This window comes from Manis pentadactyla, chromosome 10 (assembly GCF_030020395.1).
Source record: "Manis pentadactyla isolate mManPen7 chromosome 10, mManPen7.hap1, whole genome shotgun sequence".
NCBI lineage: Eukaryota > Metazoa > Chordata > Mammalia > Pholidota > Manidae > Manis > Manis pentadactyla.
The window spans coordinates 89,710,111-89,727,360 of record NC_080028.1 but is presented as its reverse complement, the minus strand read 5'-3'; the positions used below and the strand labels follow the sequence as shown (position 1 = coordinate 89,727,360).

Sequence of the window (17,250 nt, the reverse complement as noted above, 5' to 3'; positions counted from 1 at the left end):
AGCACTAGCACTTTTCTTCCTGGAAACCACTGTACCACACAGCTATTCTAGCCCAGTACTTTTAACGTGGTAAGGATCCTTTTATGGTCTAGAGCTTAATAAAATATCCATTATGCTTCAGTTATGTTATTTATTCATAATGTATACCTCTATCAATGCTCAAAAGAATTTATAGTTACACAGTAGATGAAGTCTAGTCCCGTTGATTGTTATTTACATTCATTTTTGCAGTAAATTTGAAAAAAATGATTACTTTTTAGAACATTGACATTTTCCCTGGGTAAGGGCAGTCAGAAATGGATGGCCAGAGTGAGGTGGAAGTTTAAAATGCCTCAACAGTGTAAATATTTTTATGATGTTTAGTGAACTTCTTTATAATGTCTGATACTCTGTGTCATGTTTAGTCATGATATTGAGGATACTGGTAGCGATAGCCTTGTCCTCCTGCATGTCTGGAAAGGAAGCTCTCCCCACATACCCATCAGTAGCCAGTGTCACGAGTCTCCGGTCTGAAGGCCATTCTCCCTTAGAGTTCAGTGTGGTTTGGAAGGACTGCTCAAGACAGTGAAACTCCTCAGATGTGTAATGTGAACAAATCATATTGCCAGAGGGCAAATTGTTATTGATTAAACTTGTTCAGGGGGCTTGTCAGTGTAGATGTACTGAGGCTTGTGAAGTGGGGGAGGGGACACTTGGCACTTTTGATAGTGTGAAAATGGGTTAATTATTCTCTAAAAGGGCTTCATTTAAAAGTAAAATTCTAACATTTTAATTTCCCCTCCTAATGAAGCACTACAAATTTGTTAATTAGAGCAATTGTTTGAGTGACAGGCATGTAACCAAGTTGTCATTTTCTCTTCACAGTTGACAGATCCTTTCAGACCTATGTTAAGGGTAAGAAAGCTTCTTCTAGAACTGTTTTGCAACCTCTGTTTGACTCCCTGTGGGTTAAAAATACAAATCCATTACAAGGAAACAAGTCATAGAGATGTTGGAGTGAAGTGTTGGGAAGACGGTGGTTGAGGTTTTTCAGGTCGTGTGGCTGAAAGTGGCCTGAATAGTTTTGCTTTGAGTGTTGGAAGAAGCCGGGCCATTGAAGTAAAGTGAGCCAATGAAATTCAACTGAGTCAGATTCTCTTATTAGAAGTTCTGGTAAAAGGTTTGACTAGTGGGAACTTAAGGGAAGAGACTTAAGCTGTAGACTGCGTCCTACTGTGTCTCTTGAACCTGGAAAGCATATGTCTGGTCGGTCTGTTTGTTGTGTCTGGTGGCTGCCTCTTCCTGCATGTGTGATGGGCACTGTCACAGCCATCCGACCTGTTCCTTTGGCGCCAAAAAGTGCTACTGAAAGCGCTGGCTTGTCCCTATCCTGCGCAGTCTCTAGAGTGGCCAGCAGATGGCCTCTGAATAAATGCTGACTTGCTTGGGGCTGTGGAGGGAGGAAGTGTTGGCTGGGAGTAGACTTCCTGCTATACTTACCCATTTGTGGTTCATATAATCAGATAATTCAATTTCTCCAAAGGGAAAAATAGGGGGATTGTGTCATCACTTAGGTGACTTCAAACAACCTGTAATTTCATTCCAAGTGAAGAGAACTAACCCGACTTGGATTTAAGTGTATATTTCAGAAAGGGCTCTTACTATAGAAACCGTAAGTGTCTGTCCTCTGCCAGTGTAGGAAGGGGACTTTGTTTCTTCTCATCCATCCTGTGGTCATTGAATGTACATTCGGGGCTTATGGGTAGATTATATAGCAACAAATGAGGTGGAAAGAGGTGGCCCCTGCCTCCAGGTGGCAAGCAGCATACACTCAGAGGTGCACCAGCGCTTATAAAGCAGGACATGGGAGGGCAGAAGAAGGGAACTTGGTATCTGCAGAGGCCTAGAGCATAGGAAGGAAGCAGTTCTCTTCTCCGTTTCTGTTCCTTTTTTTACTTAGATATGAACAATGCCCACCAGCATGAATAGGAAACACTTGTGAGAACTGGGCTTTGATAAAAATGTAGTGCATTTCTTTGTTCCGCTTTGGGGTTTTAAAAAGCCAGTGTTGAGGGAGGCTAGGCAGGTTCTGTACCCTCTTGTTTTAAACTGATTCACACATTTAGTAATTAGCTCTTCTGAATGGCCAATTTGCATTATAGCATGGCCACATTTGTTAAGTAGAGCTTCCCACTCTACCAGATCTGCCAGCTGGCACCAGAAAAGAAAGAGAGAAGAGACACAAAGTGGGATTCTGGCTTTTGCCACCTTATCCTTGGTAACCAGGCAGTCCTCGTCAAGTATGGTTTTCTGATTGGTAGCTGCCAGCCTGGTCTCCGTGGGAGGAGAGGAGGGCCTGCTGCGGCTCCCTCAGGCCCGGGCACCGGCAAGCTATAGAGAGAAGGCACTTGGAGGACACTAAGCACTCTGGTTTCATAGAACAGCCTTTGCAGCTAAAATCTGCTGAAAGCTTTGGGGAAACTCAAAACAGCTTTCTCTGAAACATCTTCCTGACCACACTGCTCTTTTTTGTTCCAGAAACCAGGGAAGTGGTGTGCTATGCATGTTCACATTGCCTGGCAGATCTACCACCATCAACAGAAAGTCAAGGTCAGTCTTGTGGAGGGGATGGGGATGGGGACATGTGGGTGTATGAGCTCCCGATCAAGGGACATTTAAACAGATTCTAAAGACCCGCAGGCAGCAAGGATCAAGTCTCTCTTGCAAAATCTATTTGGAAATCTTACTATTGATTAGGGAAACCACCAGCAAAATGACGAAACCCAGAAGCAAACTGATAACCCTGATGGTTTATTTTTTAATGGTTTTGTCATCTTATTGATCCAAAGAAGTTAAATATAGATTAAAACCTAAAATAAAGGCTTGGGATTCTAATTACAGCAACCAAGTATTAGTATGGAAAATACTTAGTGTCTGGAAAGAGCTATACATGAAAGTTTTCTTTTCTGTAAGAATTGGTGCCTTCTTAAATCTATAGGGAATACTGTCTGGCAAATACTTAAGTGTCTGGAAAGAGCTATACATGAAAGTTTTCTTTTCTGTAAGAATTGGTGCATTCTTAAATCTATAGGGAATTCATAAAAGGCTTTGGGAAAATGAGAGTAATTTAAGCCCTATATGATGCTACTGATCTTCCACTAACAATGCATAGTATTAAAAATCAGTTTTCTAGAAGTAGAATTTGGTGGGCAGTGACCTTTCTACAGTCTGATTAGTCCTGATAACCAGTGCTAGCGGCAGCATATGATTAGTACCTGTCAGAACCACCATCTGGCCAGTTACCTTACCTGCCCACAGATGATCTTTCTTTTTTTGTCTGTATTTTCGTCATACAGATGGATACATTCCATGCTTTACCAGGCCTTTATGACATAATAGGGAAGAGATCAAGAACTTCTGCAGGTGACCAGATATGGCATCACTGAGTGGCTTGGGAGGTGACAAGTCCAGATTTTATAGTCTGGGTATTGACAGTGTGTATAACCATGTCTAGAATAATGGGAGAAAATAACCAGTCAAGTAATTCCAATGAGCTTCTGTTAATCTACTTTTTCATGCACAAGCATTTAGTCCTAGCAGCATTTGGGAACTGTTGTCAAGAAGCCAGTCAACAAGGAGGGAGAGACAGGCATCACAGAAATGCTTTTTCTTTAATGGCTAAATGATTAAAAAATAAAAAACCTAGTTAAAGCTAAAAAGCCAACCTCGACTGATGAGGTCACTAAGACATTCTGCTTTAGTTCCAAATACCCGATCTTTCTCAGAACAACCCATCAGTGAGTTTGTTTCGCTCACTTTTAACTTCATTGTTACGCAAAGTTTAATTAGAAGCCTTACGGTTCAGCTTCGTTAGAAAATGTGTGTGCTTTGAAGAGCTGACTAGATTCAGATGCTTACTTCAATTCACTTTTCGTTCTGGATGATGTGGTTAGCGGAACGGTAGGTAAGACACGTTCTCCATGTAACTCATTTGGTTAAAAGCGATGAAGGATGTTGTATGTGCCATTTTGCAACTTATTTTCCGTGAACGTGTCCCCAGCGACTAAGACTTTCATTATCCCATTTCAATTAGGAAGACCTTGCACGTGAGATAACTGTTGATCTTCCCTTTGCAGCAAACTCTTTGTACTCCCCCAGCTACATTTTGCTTCATGGACCTAAGTTGTGGTTTATGAAACTGTGCTGTGTACCATGCAATATCAGCACTAAATAATTTGGCAATCAAATTAAAGGAAGTACTCAAAAGATTTTTATAGATTTATATATAGTGAATTAGAAGCTTCATTTGGGGGGTTTGGCTATTACTTGATGGTGGGACTTCCATGACAGTATTCCCTATAGATTTAAGTAGAAATTGCATTGTCTCCTTTCTCTTTCATGTTCATTTACTTATTCTTCTTGCCACTCACCAAATATTTCTTGAGAGCCTATCCCCTACACATTACTTACTGTCCCAGGCTCAGAGGGTACTCACCTGTCCTGGTGTCTGGGTGCTTAGAGTTCAGTAGGGAGGATCAGTGTGTGCATAAAAAATGATGAACGTGTTGTCTGCTTCCAGCTCAAGGTGCTTGGGTAGGTCTCACTGTGAATGGGCATGACGTGACCTGCAGCTGAGAGAATGGCAGTTGTCTCTTGTGATTCTTGCTCATGCTAGCTCAGATGCCTCCTTGCTCGCTTTATTGTGCAGTGGGATAAGAATTTGTTTATGGCAGAGCATGATAAGAGTTTGAGGTAGCGTGGGGCCAGATAGACTGAGAGCATCAGATGAGTTTAAGAGATTGGAAGAGTGAGAGTCGGAGTAGAGGGGCTGTCAAGGGGCAGGAGCCCAGAAGGTGGACAGGTAGTCGCAGCAGAAGGGAAACACCAAGCTTCAGCCCCCAGGCCGGACCGCAGCTGGTGCTTGTCCTTGTGCAGACATGTGAAGCCAGTTCAGAGAAAGCTGTTGGGAATCCTGGATGGGGCAGCTTTGAAACCATGATACTTGAGAGGGCTGCCAGCTTCAAGAATGATACCAAAGAAAGGAATCAGGAGGAAGATTATGAACCAGTTTCTAGAGCTTTAGAGGAAGGTGAGGGCAGATATACAAATAAAAGGAACTAGAATGATGGCAGTTGGTGGCAAGAACTTCACAAGAGGGGTTCCCAGTGACTCACTGGTCTGGACTGATCTGCTCTTCCTAGGGTAATTGGGAGTGGTAAGCAAAGAAAAGAGCCCCATTAGTGAAATGAATATCCCTACTGTGTTCCTGGGTTGGTTTTTTTAAAATGTAACAATGATTATTTGAAAATTAGCTTGGAGGCACGCAAATATTTCTTCATAATTCTCAGTTACTAATGTACTGTGATCTATGAGAGCATGGCAAAGAGTCATTAAACAATTTACACAGCAGATTATTCATGCAGAATTCCTAATAAAATGAGCTTTAAAATGCAATATTTTAAAAACTTGTTAAAATGGGTCTTTATAGCAAATAATAAACTACATCAGAGTAATGGCAGTTTGAATAAATAGGATATGGTTCTATTTCTCCATATAACCCCAAAGACCAAAAGAACATGTACCATCCAGTAGCAGGCACTACTGATCCCTCCTAGGTTAACCTGCCTGTCTGGCACCTGAGGGTGAAATGGTTTGTGGGTTACTGTTCTCACAGCAGGTGTCCTTGAGCTTGATGGGAGCTCAGGGCCTGAGTGCACCATTCTGTGGACTTTCCTCTTTCCTCTGGTGAGTTTAGCCTCCTCATTAATATCTTTCTCCCCTGCTGTTCTTCTTGCGGTTTCATCTTTTATTCCCTTGCTGCCTTAGAAACAGATGCAGTCAGATCCACATAAGCTGGACTTTGGACTGAAACCCGAGTTCCTGAGCCGCCCTCCAGGTCCCAGTCTCTTTGGAGCCATTCACCACCCCCATGACCTGGCACGGCCTTCAACTTTGTTCTCTGCCGCTGGTGAGTTCAGAGGGGGCAAGAAGGACTGAGAAATGTAGTTTGCAGGTAGCTAAATAAATTAAGTTTGTGCTGTGAACTGCCTCTTGGTCACTCCTTAAAAAAATACAGTTTACGCTAGCCTGTAAGGCAGCATCACAGCACATCTAGGGAGATGGCCCCTTCTCCTCTGATATGCTCTCTTTCCTTAAAGAAGGGAACAAAGATCCACTTTCCCTTAGGGGACTCATATTGCTTCAGCTCACATTTGCTTCCATATTAAAACAGTATAACTCACAAGCATGTCAATTGCTATTGAAAAAGATCAGAAAGATTGCAAGGGCGAATCTGAAGGAAACAGTGCTAGGAATTGTGTCACAATGTGGTTGCCCTTACTGTTGGTGTTCATAGAACACTTGGTAATTTTGCACTGTGATCTTTAGTCACGCTGAAGGCTCAAAGGTTAAAAGAAGTGCGATGAAGACAGTTACCAGTGGTACGGTCTGTGATAAGGAGGGAGAGTCAGTTGGTTACTGGCTTTTTCTGCTGCAGAACTTAATGTCATTTCTTAGGGGGTGTAGTGATGCAGGAAATATAGGGGACAGGGAATTAAACACCCAAGAGATCTGTTCCTTAACCTCTGAGTATACACACACATGCCAAATCAGATATGCCAAAGCTGGGCCCCAGGGGATCTCTACATCAGATAACCACCCCTTCTGGTCCACGTACATACAAACAGGAGGCAGTGGCTACAAGGAGTATTAAGTAAAGGAGAACAGTACCCTTGATATCATAGTTTCCTTATCGTCCAGTCTTTTCGGAAGCTGTATTCTGTGCATGGTTCCTGGCACAAAGCTCCACGCATTAACACTTGTAAGTGACGACACTGGGCCCGTCCTGGGGACAGGCTCCGTAACTTCATCCCCATTGTGCTAAGTACAGTTTATACTTCGGCACATAAATATTCAAGGGGCTTCCTGTTTCTAGCCCTTGGGGAACAAATTTCACATCCATCCTGTCTGCTGCCTTTCCAGGCTTTTATCCAAGACTCATTTCTGGTTGACCTAAGGCTCTTCCATTCAGAAAGAAACTCCCACATTGCAAGAAATCATCATTGTAATGAGCCTCATTGCCAAAGCACGTGAATCGCCCCTGAGGGTAGATGGGATTTGCTAAGGTCTCAGATTTTTCGCTGTCAGTTCTGTCTAGGGACATATTTGAAGGCTTTGTTACCATGGCACCTAGGCTCTGAGACAGGGCTACATTAAGAGCAATTTTTGGAGAGAAATAGATTTCTCCCTGGCTTCCGTTTGAGTCAGGCGGATGAACTGGCTTCTTTCGCTTCAATAATTCTGGAACTGCAAGGCACCCCTGGGGGCCCTGGGCTGAGCAAAGCTCCAGTCTTTATCGAAGCATTAATTAGCTTGTACTACAGGCAGTATGCAGCCAAATTTTTATTTAGCTGGCAATGCTGTTAACGCCTAACGCCTAGTAAATATGCCAGCCTGTATTTGCTTTGAGGACAGGGTATCATTTTGCACTTCCTGGGTGGAGAAAAGTCACTGTCTAGGGTGAAACAGATGATTCCTCCAGTGCCTTCCAGTTCTGTGGTACCTTGACAAAGCAGCAGTCCTTACGCACTGCGTGGCTTCCCACTCACCTAGGCCCACAGTCTCTTACCGTCCAGGGAACCGAAACCCCAAACGTAAATTAATAGGGTATGGGGAGGGACAACGTTCCTCCATTTAATCTATATTCCTGAGGGAATTTATACTTGTTCATAGGAACTTAGACAAAATGCAAGGGATTATGAGATAGTTATTAGCAAATTCATTCAGGCCCTGTTTATACTTCCATTCTGGGAGGTCATCTTCTTCAGTGTATGCTGCATTGCATTTTGCCCAGAACAGTGGAAACTTTTAACTGATAAGTATGATTGACACTTATGTGTTACATTTAGCCACTTACATTTGTGTTGGGCACTAATGCCCTAAATAAACTAAACGGGCTTCCTTGGAAGACTAGAGCCAAGCCTGCCTGCCAGAGAGCTCACCACCTCAGCTCTCAGCTGCATATTAACAAGCTATTCTGATGCCATCATTTTTTAGAAATAGTGTCCTTCCATAACTCACATGCACACAACTCTATGTCCCTTCTTCCCTCTTTCCTTTCGCAGCTTCCTTCGAGAATAGGATTTGCAGCATCTGAAAGAAATGCATACTGTTTAAGGCAAATTGTAAAGTAAAGGAGGAAATGTGCACAAAGGGAAAACCAAGGGAAGTAAGGCCACTTATTAGAACTGAGTCCCTGGCAGGCAAATAAGAGTCAGTTGTAAAAGATTGTTGGTGTCCAAAAACATGTGAATAAACTACGTCCTCCTGGCATGGAAGACTGGGCGATATTGGAAGATTTATCTCCCATAAACTACTGTAACTCAATAGTGGTGAGAGTCAGGATCAGGCCTTAAACGGTCCTTAAGTGCTGTCATGCCTACTGACACGTTCTTCAGGAAAAGGGATTCTACAGGGACCCAAAACAGTACAGGCCCAGATAGGCCACTTCATGACAGCCGCTCCAAATCCAGGGACCCTAAGATGTAGTTTCCGGATTGGTGCTGCTCAAAGTGAAAGACTTGCCCCTTGAGATGCTCTGTGATAACAGTATTCCATGACCAAGTGTTCCCCTGCTAGAGAATCAATGAGCCCAGGAACATATACCAGTGGCTCCAGGTAGTCCATCTGTAAAGAATCCTTTAACTTGGCATTTTTCCAAGTTTATTTGGTTATAGACTCTCCCACCACCCCATGGTATTTTTCATTGTTTATTACACTGTATGTCAGAGTCAGTAAAATGAAATGTCTTTTTTTGGTGGTGGCCAGCCCAACTTGGAAGAAGGAAAGAGCGTGATTTATTTTCTACTTCTTAACAACATTTTGTTTCCTGGGATGTTGCCTGGGTGGACTTTATCTGCATCCTTACTTTAGCATATGGTCTCATTTTCTCAGCGGCCCTTAGGCAACTAGGAGCCTGCTGCATGCCAGAGATTGGCTTCCGGTGCAATCTAATTCCCTCATGTTTGACTACTAGGTGCTGCACACCCAACTGGAACCCCTTTTGGGCCGCCTCCTCATCACAGCAACTTCCTTAACCCTGCTGCTCACCTGGGTGAGTTGCCCCTCAGGACAAGAAATGATGTGCGTTTCAGAAAACCTTTGTTTCCTGTGCTCTGGTCTTCCCAGCAAGTTGGCCATGGTCCTAGACATCTTACAGATGACTTAGGGAGACGGTGTCCTTGTAGAAGTTCGAGTGCCTGCCATCCGATTTTGGCTCCTCTTATACCACATTCTTAAAGTAGTAGGTCTATGTGCTCAGGAGTGGCTCTGTCCGAAGTGCTCTGATGCAGTAGGTGAAGCCATGCCTTGTACTCAGGGAATCCATGTTTACCCCAGCTTGTCCCTGCCACGGGAAGAAGATGCTGAAGTCTTGCCCCATGTTTAAGGGCACCTCTGGGAAGTGGAAAGAAAGACAAGATGATGTTACGAAGAGACAGTCCCTGTTATTTTTTAATCACTTCACATTTCACTTCCCTGTTAATATGTTTCTTCCTAGTGAGGGTGCATGCTTTATCAGTAACCTTCAGTTTTTGGATATTTCCTGCAAGTGTACAAGCAGATGCAGGTGATGGTGCACACAGGGCAGGGTGTGTAACACTTGTGCCTTCAGAATTTCATCACGGGGAGACAGTGCAGGGAGGCATCTTAGAGAACATCATGGCTTGAGTGATGTGCCCCACCCAGCAGAAGAGGAATGGGCAAAATGCAGTTGTGGAAAAATATCTCTTGTAAATACTGTCCTAACCCAATACCCAGATGCAAGTTCAGTGAACACTTTTTGTGTGATCTGGTAGAAGTGGGTCAGATCAGGTCTGAGCATAGAGAGGGCCAGCTTCCCACATCACTTACTCCACCTCCAGGAAACGCTCACGTTCCTCACTTGACAGAGCCCGCCTTCCCCATATTGTTTGCAGAGCCTTTTAATCGTCCATCTACATTCACCGGCCTGGCAGCAGTTGGTGGCAATGCCTTCGGGGGACTTGGGAATCCTTCAGTTAGTGAGTACCTCTTAACTTCTTAAAATCTGCCTTGGACCGTTTATTTCCTCTTATCTGTCTATGGCTCAAGATCTTTTTAGACGAAAGGAAATTAGGCTCTTGGGGGGCAAATTTGGGTCCTATCATTGCAAAAGCAGACCTCAGCAATGGAGTTAGGTACAAGCGTGTGTTTGCGTCAAAGCCAGTGTTTTAAGAGCTAGCCCACTGTTAGTGTGTGTCACCGGGTGCCAGGGAAGGAAATGTCATTGATTGAACTCCAGGAAGTTGTTTACGTTCGTGGTTCATCCATATTCCATCTCTATATCCAAAGCTTTATCTGCAGCACCCATGAGAAGTGACATGAACTTTTAAATCTCATCTTGCCTTTGGTATTAGTGGGAATGAAAAAACTCGATGAAGAATATCAGGGAGACAGTAGCATTCCATATCCATAATCTGGAAGGACCGCGTCATTTTCTTCTACTAAAAAGTATCTGAATAGGAGAAGCATTGCCCACTGGGCTCATGTTCCAGTCATTATTTAGTCACCAAATGTTCCTTTTCTTCCATGCCATCAATATAGCTTCTCCTCTGGATATAGGAGACCGAAAATGCAGCTCTGAGCGTACCATCCCAGTTCCACCTAGTATCTGTTTAGGGCAAGGCCCTGTCTGGTCTCTAATGACACCTGTCGCAGCTTGCTGAAGCTATGGGAAGAGTAGCAGTCATAGCAGCACGGCTGTGGGTGGGGATGACCAGGAGTTCCACCTGGAATTAACATCATCAGGCTGGGTCACACCATCAGGCTATATACCCTCTGCACATTCGCTCGGGACTTCCGCATGCACCAGAAAGGTGTCATTAGGTTATCCTTTTTAACCCACCCCCTTTCACCCCTTTGCCTTTGGTTAAAGAAAAGAGAAAAAAAAAAAACAGCTGTGAGCTGCTTCTCCGTGTAGGACAAGAGTTCCTCTAATGAATCTGTTGATCTCCTTTCCTTTTCCAGCTCCCAATAATATGTATTCATTTTAACTCTGAATGCTGTTAGAAGTTTTTTGGTAAGTACCTTCATTACGGCAGATTATATAATTTCTCTTAAACCTTTTTGTTCTCCACTTCACCATTTCAGCACCCAACTCAATGTTCGGCCACAAGGATGGCCCCAGTGTGCAGAACTTTAGCAACCCTCACGAACCCTGGAACCGGCTGCACCGAACACCTCCGTCGTTCCCGACCCCTCCGCCCTGGCTGAAGCCAGGCGAGCTGGAGCGTAGCGCGTCCGCTGCAGCTCATGACAGAGATAGAGATGTAGATAAACGAGACGCCTCTGTTAGTAAAGATGACAAAGAAAGGTACGGAAAGAACCTGCTCTCGAGTCCCACCCGGGGAGCCCGCTCTGTGCCGACTTTGGCCATCACCCTCCCTGTCCCAGCCTCGAGCTCCAGCTGGCACGTACCCGCTGCTCACAGGCAGCCAGCGCCCAGGCCCGACAGGGCACTGTGACCGTAGGGTCCACTCGTAGCATAGCGAGAGATTCCTGACCCAGAAGCACCTCCACACTGAGAACCTCCACAGTCCCTGTGAGCGTTAGTTTCTCCAGATACACATCTTCCTCTGAGTGGCAGGGAGTCGGAGCTTTGGACCGAACACACACAGCATGAATCAACACCATATTTGCTTTCAAGTTCGTGCAGTCCATGAAACCATCCATAGGTTTTTCTCTCTCTTTTTGTTTTCTTTTAGAAAGCCATGTTTGCATTGTCTCACCATATTTTTCTCAAATTTTGTTCAAACTCAAATCCTGGGCTCACAGATGACTAATAAAATTTTGCTAACTTAGATGGAGAGAAATGTCAAGTATTTTTGGGTTGGGTTTTGTTTTGCCAGAGGACAATTAAAATTTTACTAACCATTTTTATCTCTGTACTTGGTAATCCATGCCTCAAGCAGAAGTAGCCTTAAAGAGGAAAGTGTCACAGTATTTTTTCTGGAGAATGTTGTAAGCATTCTTGACAAAGGATCCCTTTTTATTTCATTCTTTAGACTATTTTCATTGTGAACGAACTGATAAGTACACAAGATGAGCTTCATAGAAAATACTGAGTAACACTTTCTTTTTGGTACTTAAGTCTCAAATATGATCCAGATTTCTAGTTTTCTTTACTGTGTATATTGTATGGATGTCTGTGTATATGTGTGCATTTCCTAGTGATTAAAAAGATTCGCAGAACTCTAAATGTAGCAGATTAGGAGATGTTCATTGCAGGCCATCATGCCAACTGACTTCTTTCTTACAAAAGAAAAAGACAGTTTCCTTCAGGACAGTATGATAAAAGTCATACGCAGCTGGAGGGCCGTTGCTGACACTGAGCTCCAAGCTGTAAGTCGCCCCAGTGAGCTGCCCCCGAAGCGGGCATATCCTCGCCAGGAGCTCTCTTTGGACAGCCAGTCAAGGCAAATAGGCTGTGGCAGCTAACCTTTGCACATTTTTCTTGGTGGAGTCAAATGGCCTTTTGGACGAAAGCCAGGAAACTTAATACAATACACTCTTCTTCATCCCTGCCTTTCCAAGATGCACTTCTTCATAGACTCCGTGTTGGCTAGAAACCAAGTTTGTAGAGGAAACCTCTGTAGTCCTCTCACCGTGGCCACCCTTGCCCCTGTCCTGCTTCTCTCCACCCTGTCACCAAGTCTGCCTCAGGGCTGCCCCAGACTCCCCGGCTCTCAGTGTGACCTCCGGTTTTACCCTGCTGTCATTCCTGCTGCTTTGCATTTGCTCTGCTCCTCTGCCCCATCCAATGCAGGTCCCTCCATTTCTTCTTTCATATTTCCATTCACATATGCTCTTTAAATTGTTCCCAATTTGCCCCATGAGGTTTTGTGTCTCCAGACCGCCTTTCCTACTGGCTTCCTCCATTTGTCTTCTCGTCAGAGTTTGGACTCCTTGTCCTTCCTAATGCAAAAGAGCATTCCTCACGGCCCAGAGTCCTGAGGTTGTGGCTTCCTCCACACCCCCTCATGTCCGGTGTCTTGGAAATGCTCTGTGTCTGTGTCCCTTCATTCTGATGTCAGGAGAGGGAAGCCCCCATAACCTTCTCGCTAGTCTTCCTCCCCCTGGCTGTGTGCTGCAGTGTTGGGAGGAAGGTTGTATTTGCATCTGGGCTCTTAAAACTATTCATAACCGTAAGAGATCCTGAGAACCTAGATGGGGCTGTGTGGGGTGTCACTTGACTCTCCGGCCACAGTGGCCCATGTCAGCTGTGGGAAGCTCTTCCTCTGTGGTCTCGACTCTCATGTGCAGAGAGGATTGTTCCCGGCAGGGTCTCCCACTCACTCTCATCCCTAGCACTTCACCCCGTAAAGATTCCTCTAAGATCTACGGAAGGTCAGAGCGGCTGGTTTTGCCGTAGGAAGGGCACATCTGACTGCCTCCCCAGCCGTGGGATCCATGCCCAAGCCTGTCCTTTTCACACTGCCATTTCATCGGCAGCCCCCCACCAGGCCGACAAGCCCGCTTCATTGGCCTCCCTGTTCCCCTCTTCCTTCCTTAGGGAAAGCGTTGAGAAAAGACACTCCAGCCACCCTTCACCAGCACCCGCACTCCCAGTGAGCGCCCTGGGACATAACCGCAGCTCCGCCGAACAGATCAGGGGTCATTTGAACACTGAGGCTCGCGAGAAAGACAAACCCAAAGAGAGGGAGAGAGACCACTCGGAATCCCGGAAGGACCTGACCGCCGACGAGCACAAGGCAAAGGAGAGCCACCCGCCCGAGAAGGATGGCCACGGCCACGAGGGGCGAGCCGTGGGCGAGGAGGCCAAGCAGCTGGCCCGGGGACCATCACCGTACGTGCGTACACCCGTTGTGGAGAGCGCCAGGCCCAACAGCACCTCCAGCCGCGAGGCTGAGCCGCGCAAGGGCGAGCCGGCCTACGAGAACCCCAAGAAGAGCTCAGAGGTCAAGGTGAAGGAGGAGCGCAAGGAAGACCACGACCTGCCCCCGGAGGCCGCCCAGAGCCACCGGCCTTCGGAGCCACCGCCCCCGAGCTCCTCGTCCAGCGTGCACCCCGGGCCCCTGGCCTCGATGCCCATGACGGTGGGGGTGACGGGCATTCACCCCATGAACAGCATCAGCGGCCTGGACAGGACTCGCATGATGACGCCTTTCATGGGCATCAGCCCCATCCCGGGCGGAGAGCGGTTCCCGTACCCTTCTTTCCACTGGGACCCCATCCGGGACCCTCTGAGGGATCCCTACCGAGAACTTGACATTCACAGGAGAGACCCGCTGGGCAGGGACTTTCTGCTCAGGAACGACCCTCTCCACCGTCTCTCGACCCCCCGGCTGTATGAAGCTGAGCGCTCCTTCCGGGACCGGGAGCCTCACGATTACCACCACCACCACCACCACCCACTGTCCGTGGACCCGCGGCGGGAGCACGAGCGAGGGGCGCACCTGGACGAGAGGGAGCGCCTGCACATGCTCCGGGAGGACTACGAGCACACGCGGCTCCACTCTGTGCACCCCGCCTCCCTCGACGGACACCTGCCCCACCCCAGCCTCCTTGCCCCCGGCCTGCCCAGCATGCACTACCCCAGAATCAGCCCCCCCTCGGGGCACCAGAATGGGCTCCTCAACAAGACCCCGCCCACAGCGGCGCTGAGCGCGCCCCCGCCGCTCATCTCTACGCTGGGGGGGCGCCCCGTCTCCCCCCGCAGGACTACTCCTCTGTCTGCAGAGATGCGGGAGAGGCCCCCTTCCCACACGCTGAAGGATATTGAAGCCCGGTAAGGAGACCAGGACACAGAGGAGGAAGAAACCCCACAGCAAACAGCCGGTGTGCTTTGGAGCGTGGGGGAGAGAAAGGACCGTTCTCCCGGACCGGGGGCAGAAGCCCCATGCCTCCCCTTGTAAAAAATGTACAGACTCAGTGCAGATTTTGAAATGTTTTGTATATTATATGTTGAAATTTTTCAGATCTTTTAGGCAAGTCATATGTTCTCATGTCTCCGACTCTTTTGGTTTCACATATAAAACTTTTGATTTGAACCAAAACAGTGAAGATGACAGCACACACCAGTATGGTGATAATCGGGGAAAGCAGAACCCAAACACCCGTCCCCACAGCCCACTGGGCAAACCTCTGTCAGGTGAGGAGGGAAGGCCATGTACATAGTTATGTAAAAAAAAAAGATTGCTTCATGAGCTAATGGTTCATATATGCAAAAGGGTAAGATGAAAGCTTTACTTTGTACAAATGTAAATAGATAAAGATTAAGTAACATAATACATTAATACTTCTTAAAATGTGCTATTTGCAAACTTAATCTCAGTGAACACAGTCGGCTGTGGCTGTGTTCCCATATATTGTTATAGACAGCTAAACCCTTCAACTATGCAATGAATGTTCGGGCTTTTCACAAAAGCCCACCTAATTCAAAGGAGCCTTTTCAAACCCATTTACAACATACTTAAGGTCATATTTTCCCTGAACAAGCGCTTATGTGATAGGACTCTCTTTTCCTTGCTTGTTTTTTTCAAACGGAGAAACATCCTATTTTGCAAAGTGGACCCCAGGCTGAAACTGCATCTGAAGTTGCCGCTGTGAGCTCTGGGGGGAGTGCAGCCCCATCAAGGGAATGAGGATGCAGGCAGCCAGTGCCAGGGAGGAGGGGTGTTGTCAGATGCCAAAATCAGGGGACACAAACAGGTTGCCAGCATCTTGTCACCATAACGTGATTTCACACACACCTCATTGTGGGAGCCATACGTTTTTTAGTGTGTCCTATTTCATATCTTTACACACCTCCTCACTTTGTAATGAGGTTTAATTACACCCAAACAGATCCTGAAAGAAAGCTTCAAGTTTTCTCAGATGATGGATATGTTTTCACCGTATTCAATAGCTGATGAAGTTAAGGTGCACTTTTCCTAATGTGACTCGTGTTCCAGTTGGTAATAAAGTCTGGGAATAGCTTAACAGGCCTACATGGTGGAGCCATGGAGAGTTGCAGAGGGTGAAAGGTGGCAGAGACAAAGTCTTGTGTGTGCGTGTGTTTTTAAGTTTGCATCAATCTTAAATGTTTCTTCATAATACTTTTATAATACATTAAGCCTCTTGTCTACATATTTGGAGAGAATATGACTTTACTAGCAGAGAACTACAATATATCTTGTCTACTGGACTGTAAAATATATGTATGAAATAAAATTAGTTCCATTTGGTCTTCTAGTATATTAAAGTGCTATCTGATGTTGTTATCCTGTTTTTGCAAAAAAAAAAAGTTAACTACAGGCCATTGTTTCTAATAAGCAGAGAGATCTATTTTAGTAGTAAACTGAAGGTTTAGTTGTGAGCTTCAGATTTTTGTGAACTCCAAATGTTGTGCAGTGCTTTTTCTTTTTTTTAAGACAACTAAAAAGAAAAAAAAATCCAAGGAATATGTACACTGGAACGGTAGTGGTAGATTTTAGTATTGTAAAGAGATTGTTCTATACAGACCTTTTTGCTGTTTATCCTGTATGTAATAAAGTCCTTTCTAGGTCCTGTGTGAGAAGAAAGTGCAGCGACTGACTCTCCAGCATGTTCTCATCGGCGGAGCCTTCTTGTGTAATGTAAACTGTGCCATGTTATTAAAAAATGTGAACTAAGCTTCTAGCTGCTTGTTTGTGTGAGATGGCCATCCTTACCTTAGGGAAGAAGCCATATTTGCGAAACCGGGCTTTTGTAAAGGACCACCTTGAACCCAGCCCAGGTGAGAACAGAAGACTGACCCACCGTGGCTGGCCACCCCACCTCAGTTAGTGACCTACCAAGTAGTTTCTGGAAGCATTTGCACGTAGTCAGTTGTGGATTTTTTTTGGTAATGTCTAAGCAAAATTTTGCAAGTCATGGGCAGGTACTTCTGGATTTCATAGATGATGTACATGTGGGCCAAGTTAGCAAAAGCCCTTGGTGTCTCAGGCCTACTTCAAAACTCAGCATTTGCTTTATCTGCATTAATGACATCTGACCTAGGGCCTTTGACAATAGTCTGCTGTTTGTTCCTTTGCATTTCAGTCTGTGGACTCAGTCGTATGTCACATAAGACCCTCCAGATACTTGCTCGTGTCTCGGCTTTGTGTCTCCTTGGATTATATGGCAGAGCCCTCATCAACTTGCAGACTGCTCCTTCATTTGCTAAGACCTGTTATGTTTTTTCAAAGTGTAAAACATTGTTAAATTTTTTTGTGT

The 17,250-nt window shown here is 45.6% G+C and overlaps 1 protein-coding gene across 4 annotated transcripts in view; it reads left to right on the top strand.

Annotated features, from left to right (window-relative positions):
• The window catches only part of AUTS2 (activator of transcription and developmental regulator AUTS2), a 1,225,237-nt gene extending 1,208,569 nt beyond the window's left edge, over positions 1-16,668 (top strand). For all 4 annotated transcript variants that reach the window (XM_057487216.1, XM_036907884.2, XM_057487218.1 and 1 more), the window contains 7 exons: positions 865-894; positions 2,518-2,589; positions 5,806-5,947; positions 9,014-9,091; positions 9,954-10,037; positions 11,146-11,368; positions 13,568-16,668. In XM_057487216.1, the coding sequence (XP_057343199.1) occupies positions 865-894; positions 2,518-2,589; positions 5,806-5,947; positions 9,014-9,091; positions 9,954-10,037; positions 11,146-11,368; positions 13,568-14,807 (1,869 nt within the window). In that variant the 3' untranslated portion in view covers positions 14,808-16,668. The remainder of the gene's footprint in view (positions 1-864; positions 895-2,517; positions 2,590-5,805; positions 5,948-9,013; positions 9,092-9,953; positions 10,038-11,145; positions 11,369-13,567) is intronic.
• The last annotated feature ends 582 nt before the right edge of the window (positions 16,669-17,250 follow it).